We start from the raw sequence: 15,301 nt of genomic DNA, 5'->3' as shown, positions 1-15,301 counted from the left end.
GGTCCCGTTTCAGGAGGGAGGGACATGCTGTGCAGGATAAGGTAGGGAGAGGCGGGAGCAGGAACACGCTATTCCGTTGGGTGTGCGAGGAAGGGACTTCTGATAAGGTGACGTTTGAGCAAAGACTTGAAGGAAGTGATGGAATGAGCCGTGTGGGGGGCTGGGGAAATCCCATCCTGTAGGGACAGAGGTTATCTTGCAGGAGCTTGCTGCTTGCATCAGGTGACAAGCAAGGGGAGTGGAGGGGCTGGAGCAGACAGAGACAGGAGGGAAAGGTGGGGAAGGGATCCTGGGGGGGGGGCATCATGTGGGGGACAGCCTCTGGGGGCCATTGTGGAGACCATACCAAGGAATAGAGAATTCAGTGAGATAGATGGACAGCCAGTGGAGGTTTTTGGAAGATCAGCCTCTTCAAATACTTGAAACACCAGAGTATAAGCCTGAAGGTGGGAAAGTGAGGGCACAGTGCACCATTGACTTAGAAAAGTGTGTGCTGTCGTAACTGTCTGTGAACTGTCAAAGCTGTAATTCACCCAATCCGGGGAGGAAACCAGAAACCATGGGTTTGCTTGATCTTCGTAAAAAACCACACACACTTTTTTAATTGGGATAAAAGTGAGTAACCGTGAGCTATTTACTCATCTGGTAACAATACATTCATGGAGAGACCTAGCTACCACATCTAATGATCTGACCTCCCGGCTAAGTCTCTTTCCCAGCAGTATTTGTGAGTGAGCTGCCCCCACCCCCCAACATTATTGGTATTATTGCACAGATTAGGGCAAACTTCAAAGTCAAAGAGCAGCTGGTTGGATACTAGGCATCAGGTTCTAGGAGGCTTCAATAACCCACTTTGCTCTCAGTGAACACAGAGCTAACTCATGCTATTTTCCCATCACAGATGACTTACTTTAGAGCTATGGGGAGCATGGGTTTGATGAATGTGCACAGGGAGTGGGGTATAAGGAACACCTTCCTAAGAATGAGGGTGACAGACACCTGGAGTGGACCATCTTGCCTCTGAATGTTTTCACGCAGGTGAGCATATCTCAGGAATGTTCCTGAAATGGTTCCTGCTTTGTGCGGTGTGTTGGACGAAAGTGACCTCTCAGACTCATTCCAATGCAGAGCGCTTCCAAGCCTATGAAAAAGTGTCCAGTGAATGTGCTTTGCAAACATACAGACACTATATAAACATGAGGCAAATATTTTAGAAGATGAAGAGTGTGATACTTGTTCTTCTGGGAGAGCGGTGGTTGGAACTTTGTGCCCTAGCAACATACTTTCCATGCTCAGTCGCCTGCAGTGTGTTCTCATTGGCCCGGTACACAGTTATCTGCACTATGTGTTAAAAACCTGCTCAGCCAAAGACCAAACAAATTGCCAAGGCATTTTCCTATCAGGGCCCGTTTATAAGAGGTAAAGCAAAGAACAAAGCTGTCTGTTTTAATTCCTGGCAGGAGGCCAAGCTGCTTCAAAGCTCCAGAATTTGCAAGGGAGAAGGATGAGGGATTTTTGACTGAGATTAAATTAGAATTAAAGCAACAGAAAGCTTAAAACTAAAACTGAAGCATCCTCTGGGATCCATAATGGAAAGGCAGAAACAAAAGATACGTTTGGACTCTCAGATGGTCTTTCAGTGAAAGAGTGAAAGCTTTTAAAGGCACCCAAAGCAGAGATCACAGCATGGCTTTGATTAACGATCCAGGATCACACAACATGTCCGTCAGCGATCATTGAATAGCATCCCTCACTTTACAGATAGCAGATCAAAGGCCCTGGAACCTGAAGAGACTGCTCAGTGTCACACAATTCATTGGGGAAAGTTCTGGGACCAGAATCCAGGACCCCTGACAACCATTTCATGTTTTAGGTCACTTTGCAGAAACAGCAAACAATTAAAAGATGTTTCCTAAGGTCAAGGGGCAGACAGCCACAAAGACTATGTTGTGAATCAACAATTGCATTTGGCCTCTCAGAATGTGGCTTAATGGCCCTTGGTCTTGCAGTTGCCACCTGTGTCCTCAAGTGTGGTAGCCCTCGGCCCATCTTCCAGGCCTGGGGGCTGGGGCAAGTGTGCAGGAGCAGTCCCGCAGTCCGAAGAGGTTTGACCAGCAGGCCGGACCCCAACATGGCCGGCCGCAGAAGTCCTGGGTTCTGAGGTCGACCAGCTGTCTGGACCCCGGTGCGGCTGCCTAAACCCACATCTGTTCCTTCTTCTGTGGTCTTATCCCGCCTCAAGTCCCGTCGTCATTTCCCCGGACAAGTTCAGCCCCATCTTCTGCCTCAATCTGTCTCGGGCCTGGGTTGCCTCAGAGCGCCAGTCAAGCCTGAATGGGTTTGCACAGTCCTTGGTGGACTGTAGTGGTCAGGGTCCTTTTCAACCACCTGCACTGTCTTTGCAGTGCCCCACAGTGTCATTGTGGGTGTTGTTTGGCTTCCTGTGCTGACAGGAGCGCACATTGACAAAAGCCTGAACAAACTGAAGCTGTACTGAAATAACAGCACTGTTTTTACATAAAAGAACTCCCATCAAAGAACAGCTCTGGCTGCCCTCCCTTCCCCCACCCAGTTAACTTTGACCATTGAAATCACCAACATTTACAGGAGCTGTTGTTACTTGCTTCTGGAAGAGAGGGTGGAGAGTGAGGGTGGGTGGTCATCTAAAGGGCGAGGCGAACGTTGTGTGTGTGTCTCTTTAAGATGTTACTTATTATTATTAGTGTGAACCAATAAGAGGGTACTTATTATTTTTTTGACCATTCGTTCATTCACTCATTTATTCATTGTCTTGTTTGTTTATATCCTGATTCTGTCGGAAAATATGTTGGGCAAAACCGGGAACAAAGGGCACATATGCTGTGTAAATAACATACAAATGAATTCAGGTCTCTAAGAAGGAGGAAACAGATTTCGTCCGAGTTGTCGTATGAAATCTGTGTTAAATATCAGATTTTACTCTGGCATTTCTGGCAACCAGGATAAAAGAGGAATACACAATTAATAGTTATCAGAAAAGGTAAAAATATTTCAATTTCTTCAAGAGAGACTAAGTGTTGGTATTCTGGGACTCATGCCATTACTAACCACTTACTGAGGACTTTCAGGTGCTTGGCCCAAAGCTTTTGGCCCAAGACAACACCTCTCCCTTCCCTCCTCTGTCTTCAAATGTCCTTGCTTGAGGCCGCCTGGAGCACCCCCAAAAAACATCTGCTTAGTGCTATTAGGAGGTCTGTGTCTGTGTGTCAGAGCAGGGCTTGCGGTAATGGGGTTTAGTTTGGATCTTGAAATTATGTTGTTCATGTGGCTCTAGGATTTGCAGATTTTGAGGTCGGGAATAGGAATTTTAGGGAGAAACAGAATCCAGTCCTGCTGCGGCTACCCAGTCTCCACCAGGGTACCTTTCCTTCTCCCTAAAGAGCCCTCTCTGTGGCCCCTTGTTGCGGTGTCAAGGTGCTTTTTCTAACAGGGCATCTAGAGGAAGTGACTTCTATAAGAACCCACTTCGGAGAATTTTGGTTCAGAGGATTAGTAGATGACGTTAATTTTACACACCTCTTTGGTTCCTCAAAGTGGGGAGTAGAGGCAGACATGCAAGGTTCAGGAAACTGATACTATACACACATAAAGTGAATACTATTAAAGTCCCTCCCTGAGCTCCTCAGCTCCATTCTGAAGTTGTAACAGAAATTTAAATTCTTCAAGAAGGAAGAAGCAGTGTTGAGATTTCCATCCCTTTAAGTACCTGGGAAAGCATGAATTGATTCCATCCTCTTAAGATTTGGGATTTGTCAGGGGATATACTGGAAGATGCTAGACCTTTTGAGTATGGCAAGGAAATGAGCCACAGAGATCTGAAGTGTTGGACTTTTGTGATAGTGGTGGGAGAGAGAAAACACTGGAAGAGTAGACTTTTTCTCTGAGATTCAGATGAGTTACCTGAATATTTACTGAATGTTTGTTTGGTTTAAATGTAAGCATACATATCTTTTATATACATTGCATATTCATAGAAGCGTATTTTAGGTTGCCAAAAAAAAAAAAAAAAGACTATTTCAAAGTGTGCTCTGTAGTTGGTATGAAATAATGTGTCTGCATTCTTGACCAAACATCATTATTTGAAGGACCAGGCTCGGTGGCTGGATTTCAGAGCATGGGCTGCTGTCCTTTGCCCTGGTCCTCATGATACTGACTCCAACCACATGTTTTCCAAGGCGACTAGAAAAACTGCGGTTTGAGTCCTCACGTGAACAGAACAAATGTGCTCAATTCTACTTGGAATGTTTTTCATAATTATTTTAAGCTATGACTTGATTCTTACTTATGCTTATTCTTTTTAAAAGTATTAGAAAGGAAGATATCCACAAGACAAAGTAGAGAGGAGCTGATAAGAAGGGGCGTTCTTAAGGAGTTGCCTGATCAAGGTGAGGAAATTAATCGTACATTTTAAGTAACTTGATCCTTCATTCTTTGGTCTTTCATTTTCTTTTGAAATTTAAGATGATCATGGTCTTTGGGAGATAAAGCAGTGAGTATGGCACTCTGAGACTCTTGTTTTCATTCAGAATGCCTTTGTGGGCTGCAGAGAATCTAAGGTGTTCTAGAAAAGAAATTCAGTGACCTTCTTGGTGAGTCCTTCACCCTATGTCACTGACCCTGAAGCTGAAGATACAGATAAGATACAAATGCTTATAGGACTCCTTTTCTTGAGCTTCAGTCTTTCTATACAAGTTATTCTCAACTGTTTGAGTAAATGCAAAGTTTTAGCTTGGCTGGGGTCTTTTGGTTTCTTCCATCTACCAGTAAAAAAAGAGAGAGAAAAGAAATGTCAATGTGGCGCTTGTCCTTTATTCTCTATAATACACTCAAATGTATAATCAATAAGGCATGAATAGACCAATTAATCTGCTTTATGCATTCTCTCAAGTAATTTTCCTACTATTGTGCTCTTTTCATTTCTTTGAATCTAATTGTCTTTCACCTTTTCACTAACAATTATTATTTCCAAGTATTTTTCCCTACCCCTAATCTTTTCCCCATTTTTTTCCCTCTATCCTTCCAAGAGGGAGTCTTGCTCAAAAAGACAAGGATTAGGTAGAAACCAAGATAGGCCTCAGAAGACACTGAGATTGATTATTTCTCCAAATAAATAATACCAAATATTTTTCATTGCTCCCTCTATTGTTAAAACTAAAGGGAATTTTTGCTGCAAAATTGTTAATTTACCTCATGCCTTCCCTCACCGCATCCCCTGGACACTTACTGGGCTAAGGTTCTATTACTGCACTTTTATGGAAACAAATAAAGTACTATTAATTTGGAATTGAAATTATTGTACTTCTCTTTTCCTGATAAATGTTCTTACAAAGAACATCTTTTGGAATTCACTATTTATAAATCCAAATGACACACTTTTTCCAACATCTGAATAATTCCAGAGCAGGACTAGGGAATGCTTTACTATTTTACTCCTGCTCCAAAGAATTTAGGGCAGTCTGGAATGAAAAATACCATTTTTCTTGAGCCCTCACAATTTTAGCCATTTGATTTCAATCTCTGACCTATTATACTGTTTTATGAATGAATTTTATGTCTTCTCTAATTTTCTGTTACCAGGAAGCTATGTATTTCCTATCTGGGACATAAAAAAAATACACATCCCTAACTTTTTGTTAGTTGAAGGTGGACTTGCAGTATCAAAATCTGTCTCCCCTCTAATCTCTTGGGAGGCAGGAGAGAAATTACAAACTCACCGAGCAATCCCCTTTCTGGGGTGGGCCAGTGAAATTGTTTGGTATTGTTTAAAAAAAAATTTTTTTTAAATCTTTATTTATTTTTGAGACAGAGGGAGAGAGAGAGAGAGAACGAGCAGGAGAGTGGCAGAAAGAGAGGGAGACACAGACACAGAATCCAAAGCAGGCTCCAGGCTCTGAGCTGTCAGCACAGAACCCATTGCGGGGCTCGAACTCACGAACTGTAAGTTCATGACCTGAGCTGAAGTTGGGTGCTTAACCAGCCAAGCCACCCAGGAACCCCAATTTGGAAATTTTTTAAAGAAAAGAAAAATGGGAAAATTTATGATGAAACTATTACTGAGTATGAAAGACAGATGTAAAGACCCCCCTTTTCACCTGATTAAAAAATCATAGCTAGCAAAGAGTTTACTTTTTCTAAAAACAAGTGGCAGTGGTCAGTTTAAAGAAATGCTTAGTGTCGATTGGTTTTTGCTGTGCTTAATCTTTTGAACTATTTACTTGATCGCTTATAATTTCCTATACTTCTTTCCCAGAAATCAGACACTAGTTAACTTTTTGTAACTTTTGCAGACTGAACGTTAAAAGTTTTAAAGCACAAAAGAATAAAACAGTTTTTTCACCTAAACATAATTTAATAGGTTTAACGTTTGGGAAGCCATAAATTACTGAATTTTACTTTCTGCCTTTTTCATGGCCCCTGTATGGAGCTATAGAAATGACCTAAACCTTGAAAGTTCCTGCTGATGCCTATTGTAAATAGTCTTTTTCCCTTTTCAGCCAAGGGCTGAAGAGAACAGTTTTCTGTCATTTTTCCAAAAACAATTATCTCGAGAATTTTAGGCTGTTTCCAGCTCTAGCCAGAGACTGGAAGCCGCTGTGCTTGGTGACAGCCTCCTGTCTTCTGCCAGTGAAGATTCATTCTTTGCCTTGATCTTCTTGACCTGGCTTTAGCTCTTGACAGTTATTGTCAATTATCCCCTTTATTCAGTGAGCCAGATAGACTTTTTGAGTCCCTCTAGCTCCCTTGGGTTTGACCCATCCCACCCCACCCCATACCCTCTCTCTCAGCCATTATTATTATTTTTATTATTATTCCTTTTAGATTATCTTTTTTACAGGAAGATGTAACTTCCATCTAAAAGCTCAACAGTTGGTCTTCTCTCGTGAGAATTCCAAGGTCTAGTCCAAGTTCAGTGCTTATTTTCTGGTTCTTTCCTTCCATCTTTTCTCTTAGCTTTCACACGAGGGCATGGAGATGTTTCTTCCTGCCTTCCAGCCTCCTTTCTCTCCCGGGGTATACTTTTTCACCTTCTGATGAGTCACTCACCTTTTGGTCTCACACGACTTTCTCCTTATCTCTGTTTCTCTGTGAACTATATCCCAGATACGCTTGTTTGACCGGAAGGAGGTAAAACCCCCAAACACTCTTCTGCCCCCTTGTTTCACTACTTATGTCTGTGTATCTCTTGGTTCACTTTAAGCTTACAACCTTTTCTGAGTTGTCTTCTGCCTTTGCACGCGAGTGCTCTAACCTCACTGTCTCCCTGCTGTCCTTTGCTGGCATGTGCGTGTGTATTTTATTTACATACATCAACTATATCAAAGACTTAACTTATTCTAACTCTACAGTAATGCTCAGAACTAGAAAACCTTTTCAATACACACACCAATTAATTATTAATAACTTCAGCTCTACTGTGTTTTATTCTTGAATTCTGTATTTATCACATATATGTCTCCTTTTTCAACAGTTATTTTCATATGCGTAGCTTTATTTCATACCTCAAAGTAAGTATCTTTCCACATTGTTGACTTTCTATTATGTGATAATCCAAGTTCTTATTGCACCTTGACTATTAATTTTCTCTCTAGTGTTTTTTGTTTTAGATAAGTCAGTTCTTTAACCTACTAAAGAATTCTAGCATAATAAGTGTTAAAATATAATTCAATTTTCATTAACATAACTTCAACATATTTTTGTTATCAATTAATGCCAGAGTAATCAAAGGTAAATTTATATTTGGGTTGCCTAAAAATTGAGGCTTTTTATATAAAGAAGTGGTTTTCCATTTTGTTTGGAATTTTCCATTCTTACATTAGTTTTTAGTTTTCCTGTGTCTAATACCTGGGCATTACATTATGTCTCCCCTCCCTTGTTTTTAATAGTGAATTCCTTGAGATCTACTAATAAGAATGAAGAAATTTTTTGGTTTCTCTTTGCTTTGACCTATATACTCTTTGAAAAGTAGTAACCTTAATTTTATTGAAATAAGTTTGTCTGTTTTACTTTTATACAGGAATCAGATTATAGGTACTTGGAAGTTGTATGGCTAAGCAATGATTTCTTTTTCATTTTGAGCATGACATAATTCCATGAAAAGTATTTTTCTTATTAAAATGTCATGCCTGCTTTTGTGGAGAAGGTCAAGGGATTTTATTGTTGAGCCAAAGCAATTCAGACATATTTAATGAAAATTTGAGAGATGATCTCTGCTTTATTTATAACGATTGCCAAAATAAGATTAATAAAAAACTGCATAAAAATAGCTCTAATCTGCAGTTCTTCAAGTTTGCAAAGTCAAAACTTCAACTATTTATTATTATTATTAATTTTTACAATGGTAGCAAAGCCTCTTGAAACGTTCCATATATGACCTAAGGTTAATCTTTTCAGATATCACTGAATTAACGGTTTATGCAAAATATCATTCACTTTAGAAGCTTCTAGAAATTATGAAAGTTCAGCGATAAAATTAGTTATTCCTGATTTAGATAACATATTAGAAATCTTATTTTCAGTTGTGATTTGTAAAAAATGTTACTTTGTAATTACTTTTTTTTACATGTTTTTTTCCCCTAATGTTTTCAGATTATTAGGTCACATTAAAGGCTTTTAGCCAGTTATATGTAACAATGACCTGACTACATTTTAATATTTCCATAACTGAGAAAATGAAAACAAAATTAGCCTCACTACCAGCTTTTCCTGAATACAGAGTGGCAGTTATATTTCTATGTAAAGTTAGCATATCACAGATGCAACAATCTGGAGACAGTGGAAGTGGGAAATTTTCATATTCTGCCTCTAATCATTTGTGTGTGTAACTACATTTTGTGTTGTGTATTTATAGTCACCTTGTGTTTTTAGTGCTTGTTAAAATGTTTATTCCATTTTTTCAGATTTCTCCTTTAACCGTTCAGTGTCTGAATGACAGACTCCCAAGTCCTGACTTCAACAAAACCTAAGTGCAAGAAGAGAAGGGCTCTGCTGCCCTGGGGTATTTTATGATTAGGATAATAATATGTGGACATCCCCCAATACTGTTTTCCCCCAAGACTAAGGATTTCCTAGCTCTTTCGTTTGAATACATTATTTACTAAAACATGGTGAAACAACACAGGATGTATTTGGTTCCCAAGGCCTGACACATGAACCCAAACCCTACACTCCTAATAACTGGAAAGCTGGGTTTTAAGAAAACCATCAAGTTAGACATCTAGGTGTTTCTTTCCCCATTTTAGATGGAGATGTAACAGTTAACTTTGAAAATTCAAACGGGCACATGATACCCATCGGAGAGGAATCTACCCGAGAGGAAAATGTAGTAAAAGCTGAAGAAGGTAATGGCTGTGTAGCTGAAAAAGCGCCACCTCTGGAGGAAAAGGCAGAAGATAAGAAAGGTAAAATCAAGAGAAACCCCGCCGTATTCTTTTACTTCAATGCAGCTCAATATTGAGAATCAGGTCTTAGGCTCCAAACAGTGATTCTTAAGACCAGTTAGAGAACAGGTTTGCAAATACAAAGAAGAGAGAAATTATAACTAGTGGAGAGAAATAGGATGATTTTCTTCGGTAGGTGCATCCATTTTGTAAGCACATCATTTATTTTTTATTTAATTAATTAACAAGCATCAATTAGCAGTAGTAATCAGAAGGGATAGTCTCTTCAATCATTAGAGATCTGGGAATTTTTTTTTTAATGTTTATTTTTGAGAGAGACCGAATACAAGCGGGGGAGGGGCAGAGAGAGAAGGAGACACAGAATGCAAAGCAGGAGGATCCAAGCTGTGAGCTGTTAGCACAGAGCCTGAGGCAGGGCTCAAACCCACAAACTGTGAGATCATGACCTGAGCCAAAGTCAGAAACTTAACCAACTGAGCCACCCAGACACCCCCTTTCTGGGAATATTATCCTTTTCTGGAGAGCTTTTTTTTTTTTTAAGTTTATTTATTTATTTTGAAAGAGAGAGAGTACACAAGTGGAGCAGGGGCAGAGAGACAGGGAGAGAGAGGGAATTACAAGCAGACTCCGTGCTGTTAGCACAGAGCTGACATAGGGCTTGATCACATGAACTGTGAGATCGTGACCTGAGCTGAAAGCAAGAGTCAGATGCTTAACCAGTTGAGCCATCCAGACGCCCCCATCAGAAACTCCTTCTCGGTATTATTGTTATTTTTTTTTTCTTTTAAGAAAAAATGGCTTCAGTGTGACTATCTTTTTCTACTGGTTAGAGCTGACCCCTCTGAGCATGTCAGTGTGGAGGAGCATCAAAAGCAAGATAATTCTTTCAGCATAGCATGGCTCTCCAATGGTGGGCACGTGGCTGGCGGCATCCAGACACCCAGTGTCGTAGGCCCTAGTCCAGGTTCTAGCCATGTCTGAGAGAGACCCAGCAATAGTTCCCTGAGACGCTGGGGATCGTGGTTACCGAATTAACCACAGAGACCCGCTTTATGATTTGTCTGTGTAATTGGAAATTTCAACATATGCCGGGGCAATGATGCCATTCTCTGAAGGCTTCTTTAAAGACCTTGGTTTCTAGAGTGAATATGGCTATGGTCGGTTAAGATAGCAGCACAATATCTGTCTATCAAGGACCCCTCAAGACATTCACAAGTTCCTAGTCACTGGTTCTAGATGATTCCATGCAGCACAGAAACCAGTCCTTAGGAGTCAGACTATTTCCTGTTCTATAATGTCTGCCTATGAGTTGAATGGCAAAAATTTGTCAGACCCAGCTTAAGTTCTGTAGTTTCTTAGAAACTGCTGAAAGCAAATCTCTTCCTCTGTTCTTGACCCAAATCCTTCAAAGACCAAAAAAAAAACCACCCCAAAAAACAAAAGGGCATTTGACAGATATTGTAACTTAAAATTATCTTCTCTGAAAATCCATCACCCCTTGTTTGCATATAAATTTGCCTGTAAAAGTTTTAGAAGCCTTGTTAACAATCTGTTAGAAATTTATTATTTTGCTTTTTTCAGTATTAAGTATAGTATTCGTGGGGTTTTACGTAGTATTGTTCCATCGAAAGACTCTGGTTAAACTTATAAGTACTGGTTATAAGAGATTAGTATTTTTAATGATAATATTCCTGGAACATAAAGAGAAAATAGACCTAAATAGATTTCAAGGGGATTAATTTGAAAGTATTCATGCAAATAGTGATTTTTTTTAAGTCCAACTGTCCTGTTTCACCAAACTGTTAAATTTCAAATCCATCTGTGGTTTGTCCCTGATAGTCTTTTCACATTCAAGAATCACACCCTAAAAAAAAAGAAAGAGAGAAAAATCACACCCTTCATTATGTAACAATTCATCGTGAGTGTTTGCCTGCTCCATGTGGCATGTCAGTCAGTCATTGGACTGACTTCCAGACTTCAAAAGAAGTGTTTCTCTTATCAACCTAATAAAAAGTTGCTGACAGTTTTATGTTAATAAAGCCAGCAGGCCTTGATGCTCTAAAAAGATGGCAAGCCTCATAGTCATAGGTCCATGGATATTTGAGAGTGTCTTTGCTTTCTTATTCTTTACTTATTACATCCAGTTCTTTTGGGTCAAATAGGGTCCAGACGGCATCTTGCTCAGCTAGTCTGTACCTGAAGAGATAGAAATGCTAGACACGCTGCCGAATCACTAATAAGGCAGTGAAGCCTCCCCCTCACTGTGGATGGTGCATCTAGCCAGAGCTACGCCGCGAGTGGTGGGAAGCATTTGGTGTGGAAGCTACTTCCGGAGAATAAGAAAGAACGTCACTCATAACTCACATTACACAGTGTTAGGTTAAATAGAAAATACCTCATAAACCAAGATCACCATTTATTTCTCTGCAAAGACACCATCTAATTCCAAGCAACAACCCTTTCCCTTCTGCTTTTCTCATGGTCTCACTACCTTGCAAATCCACAATCCCATGTAATTAATCTTAATTGCCTTTTGGCAGGTAAAATGTGCCCTCTGCTTTCACGTGAAGCCAATTTTTCCAAGCGTGTTATTTCATCTGTCAATTAGTTATATTTCCAAAATCATGTGCCTTTAAAGTCCCAATGCTTGTACCCCTTTTTAAGATAACCTGTCTGTATTTTAAGAGTTGAAACATCAGTATCAAAGAAAACAAAATACATGGCAAGTGCCCTTTCCATTACACCGAGTGTGGGTTCTGCCCAGGACACTTGGGTGTTCCTGAGGCTCTGGTCTGCACCGGAATCTCGAGTTGGTACTTGGGCCTCCGATGTCCAACACTGGGGACTTTTCCCTTAAGACCTTCAGGGCTTTTAGTCTCCTAGTATTCTTTCTCAGTCAGTGCCTTTAAATATATAAGTGCCTTTAAATATATGGGAAAAACTGATCTGTACTGTGTTAAAGATAGATTGGTATTAAATATAAGAAATCTGAAACTTATTTGATATTATATCCATTGAGGTATTATAGAGCACTTTCAGTGAAATAACAAGTGATTGACATGCATTTGTTCCACAAAGAAGAATGAAGGTCTACCATGGGTAAGACTTTGCTGGGGCTAGAAAACAAATGGTGAGTCAGAAATGCCCTTTGACTTTAAGCAGATTGTGGCCCCAGTAGACCAGCATCAAAACACCTGAGTACAGGGAGCCAAAAAGTTTGCGGTGAGAACCACATTTGGTTCTTAGAAGCAGACATTTCCAAACTAAGACCTGAAGGAGACAAGGAGGTAGTCATGTGAAGGAGAGGAATAAGAGCAAAGGTGCCTTCTAGGTAAGGTGAGGGCCACATGCTGTTCTCAGGTTTGCTCCGAGTGTTGACCTGAACATTCCATGGGGTGGAAGGAGCCAAACTTGGAATTATAGTAAACAGCTATCCTGCAGACCATACTGTTTTGAAACATAGTATCTGTATCAACCCAGAGTGAATGGGCACCCCATCCTTAACCCCCTCTTGAAAAGATAATACTCATACACCATCCGTTTATATCATGTCTTCAGATCATGTGGTAATAATCAAAGATATAATGACTTCATTCATTCATTACCTCCCAGATACAAGGAGAGTTTGTTTACTAACATGTTGGTAATAACTATCAGCCAGTCACATTCATTCATTGAATAGAAACTCATGTTCAAAGCATTGTGTTTAATGGAATACGACATTTAAAAAGTCTTTTTTTATGTTTATTTATTTATTTTTGAAAGAGAGACAGACAGGGAGACACAGAAACTGAGCCATCAGCACAGAGCCCAACGCAGGGCTCAAAGTCATGAACCATGAGATCGTGACTTGAGCCGAAGTTGGATGCTTAACCGACTGAGCCACCCAGGCGCCCCAAGGGATACGACATTTTAGACAAAAGGAGTTTACAGTGGAGTCAGAAGAGCATGCAGTTTGCATACAGTTCTCCACAGAGTAGACCTCAGTATTCGCCCTCTGACAAACATACACAGAGCATTGGCAGAGTTCGCAGAGGACAGAGTGTGGATGCTGCCCATCCACGAACACCGGGGGCTCACACTCAGTGCGTTCACTTTCAGCCTAGGTGGGATTGTCACTCCCAGCTGTCACAGAACCACCATCTCCTCCCTCCCAAACCCAGTAACTGCATTCTTTGGGGCACAGGTTTAGAATTTAAAACCTTAGGTAGAAAGAAGTCAGTTCTTCAGTGATAGGCCTATGCAGACAGGCAAAGACCTGTGCAGGTTTGTAGGGTGAAAGAGAATGGAGATGCCTGGTGCCGAGAGGAGTCCTTGGCTCTCACCAGGGACGGTGTTACTGGGCTTGATTTTGGTGCGTTATGCAGCCGTCTAATCTTACAGAGAATCATCTACAGAAGTATGTAACAAGTGGGCCTTTGACCCACGTCACAAGAGTGGCAAGTCAACATAGATTTATATGTTCTGTGTTAAAATGAAGTGATTTATGTGTCCCATCAACTTGTATTGTTCTTGACCCTGACTTTTGTAAGTGGCCCTCTGGTTCAGACCAGGTAGGTTAGGAGAGTCACTACTTAGTTACAAAGATACAATACGTATACAACACAAAGACATACATACAAAGTAGCCTCTGGGAAATACTGAATAAGTAGTGCAGACCATAAATATGAGTAAGTTTGGTGACAGGAAAGAACTATGGTAGTTTTCATGGCCAGGAGAAGATAAAATAAAGGCTTTATTGATTAACTACTATAACTTGAATCATTCTTTTTTTCTTAATTTTTAAAAAATGTTCATTCTTTTTGAGAGAGAGACCGCACACGCACGCGCGCAAGTGGGGGAGGGGCAGAGAGAGAAGGAGACAGAGGATGGGAAGTGGGCTTCCCGCTGACAGCAGCAAGCCCAACGTGGGGCTCGAACTCACGATCTGTGAGATCATGACCTGAGCTGAAGTCAGGCGCTCAACTGACTGAGCCACCCAGGTGCCCCCCTCTTTTTTTTTTTTTTTAAGTAATTTTAAAAAAATAATTCTTATGGTAGTTATATATGTGGATTGATGAGATGAAGTCCAAAAAAATGGGGGGAATCCTCAGTTTACACTCATGAGAATGGGACATGAGACAAAAGAAATCATAATAAAATATGATGCATTCTAATATAAAGTCCTTTTTTGGTCGTTCAATAATGGGAGGATTTATCTAGTAAAGGCTTGGTCTTGTCTAACACTGTCTTATTTTTTTTTTCTTTAATTGTGTTCCATTTTTAAAGAAATGCTGCTTAGCTCTTTGGACAAGAACTGTATTTTAATTTATTTTAATTTCAGTCAGCTACTGTTAGAGACAGTACGGATGTGAGTACATGAATGAACACTCCGCATCTCCACTTTTGCTAACGAGAGCCTCAAACCATTTCTCCTGCAGTTAGGCAAAATCTCGTGAGAGGCTTCTGTTTTTAGGTATGAATTTTTATTTAATGGATTTCAACCTTCGGCTTTTCAAAATTGTTACTTGTGTTTACACGACAAAACAAATTTGAGACTTGGGGGGATTCTGCGCCCTCTGTACCTGGAGTTGTGACAGTTTGAAAAGGTCAGAGGAAGTGACCGAGAAGCAGGAAGCCGCCCTTGTGTTACTGGGAGAGCTTGAGAATATTGTAATCATAGAAAGTGGTTTATCCTTCAGTGCATTGTGCTTCCTGGAAGATTCTACAGAGTCTCCCTTAACTTACAAAGTTATTTGATTTCTAACCGCAATGAGACACAGCTCAAATCCTTTTCTGGTTGGTGGGGACTTGAGTTCTCCTGAGAGAACGTCTCTATGCAGAAGGCATGAAGGTCATGGAGTCCAGTCATTTCCTCGCTGTCA

The 15,301-nt window shown here is 40.4% G+C and overlaps 1 protein-coding gene across 1 annotated transcript in view; it reads left to right on the top strand.

The window, feature by feature from the left end:
- PHACTR2 (phosphatase and actin regulator 2) overlaps positions 1 to 15,301 on the top strand; it is a 105,544-nt gene that overhangs the window by 32,759 nt on the left and 57,484 nt on the right. The window contains exons 5-6 of the mRNA XM_077776161.1: positions 4,344 to 4,424; positions 9,279 to 9,437. Coding sequence (XP_077632287.1) covers positions 4,344 to 4,424; positions 9,279 to 9,437 — 240 coding nt within the window. The remainder of the gene's footprint in view (positions 1 to 4,343; positions 4,425 to 9,278; positions 9,438 to 15,301) is intronic.

This window comes from Crocuta crocuta, unplaced genomic scaffold (genome assembly GCF_008692635.1).
Source record: "Crocuta crocuta isolate KB4526 unplaced genomic scaffold, BGI_CrCroc_1.0 scaffold25, whole genome shotgun sequence".
Lineage (NCBI taxonomy): Eukaryota > Metazoa > Chordata > Mammalia > Carnivora > Hyaenidae > Crocuta > Crocuta crocuta.
The sequence above is the reverse complement of the archived record's forward strand: the minus strand, read 5'-3'. Positions and strand labels throughout refer to the sequence as shown.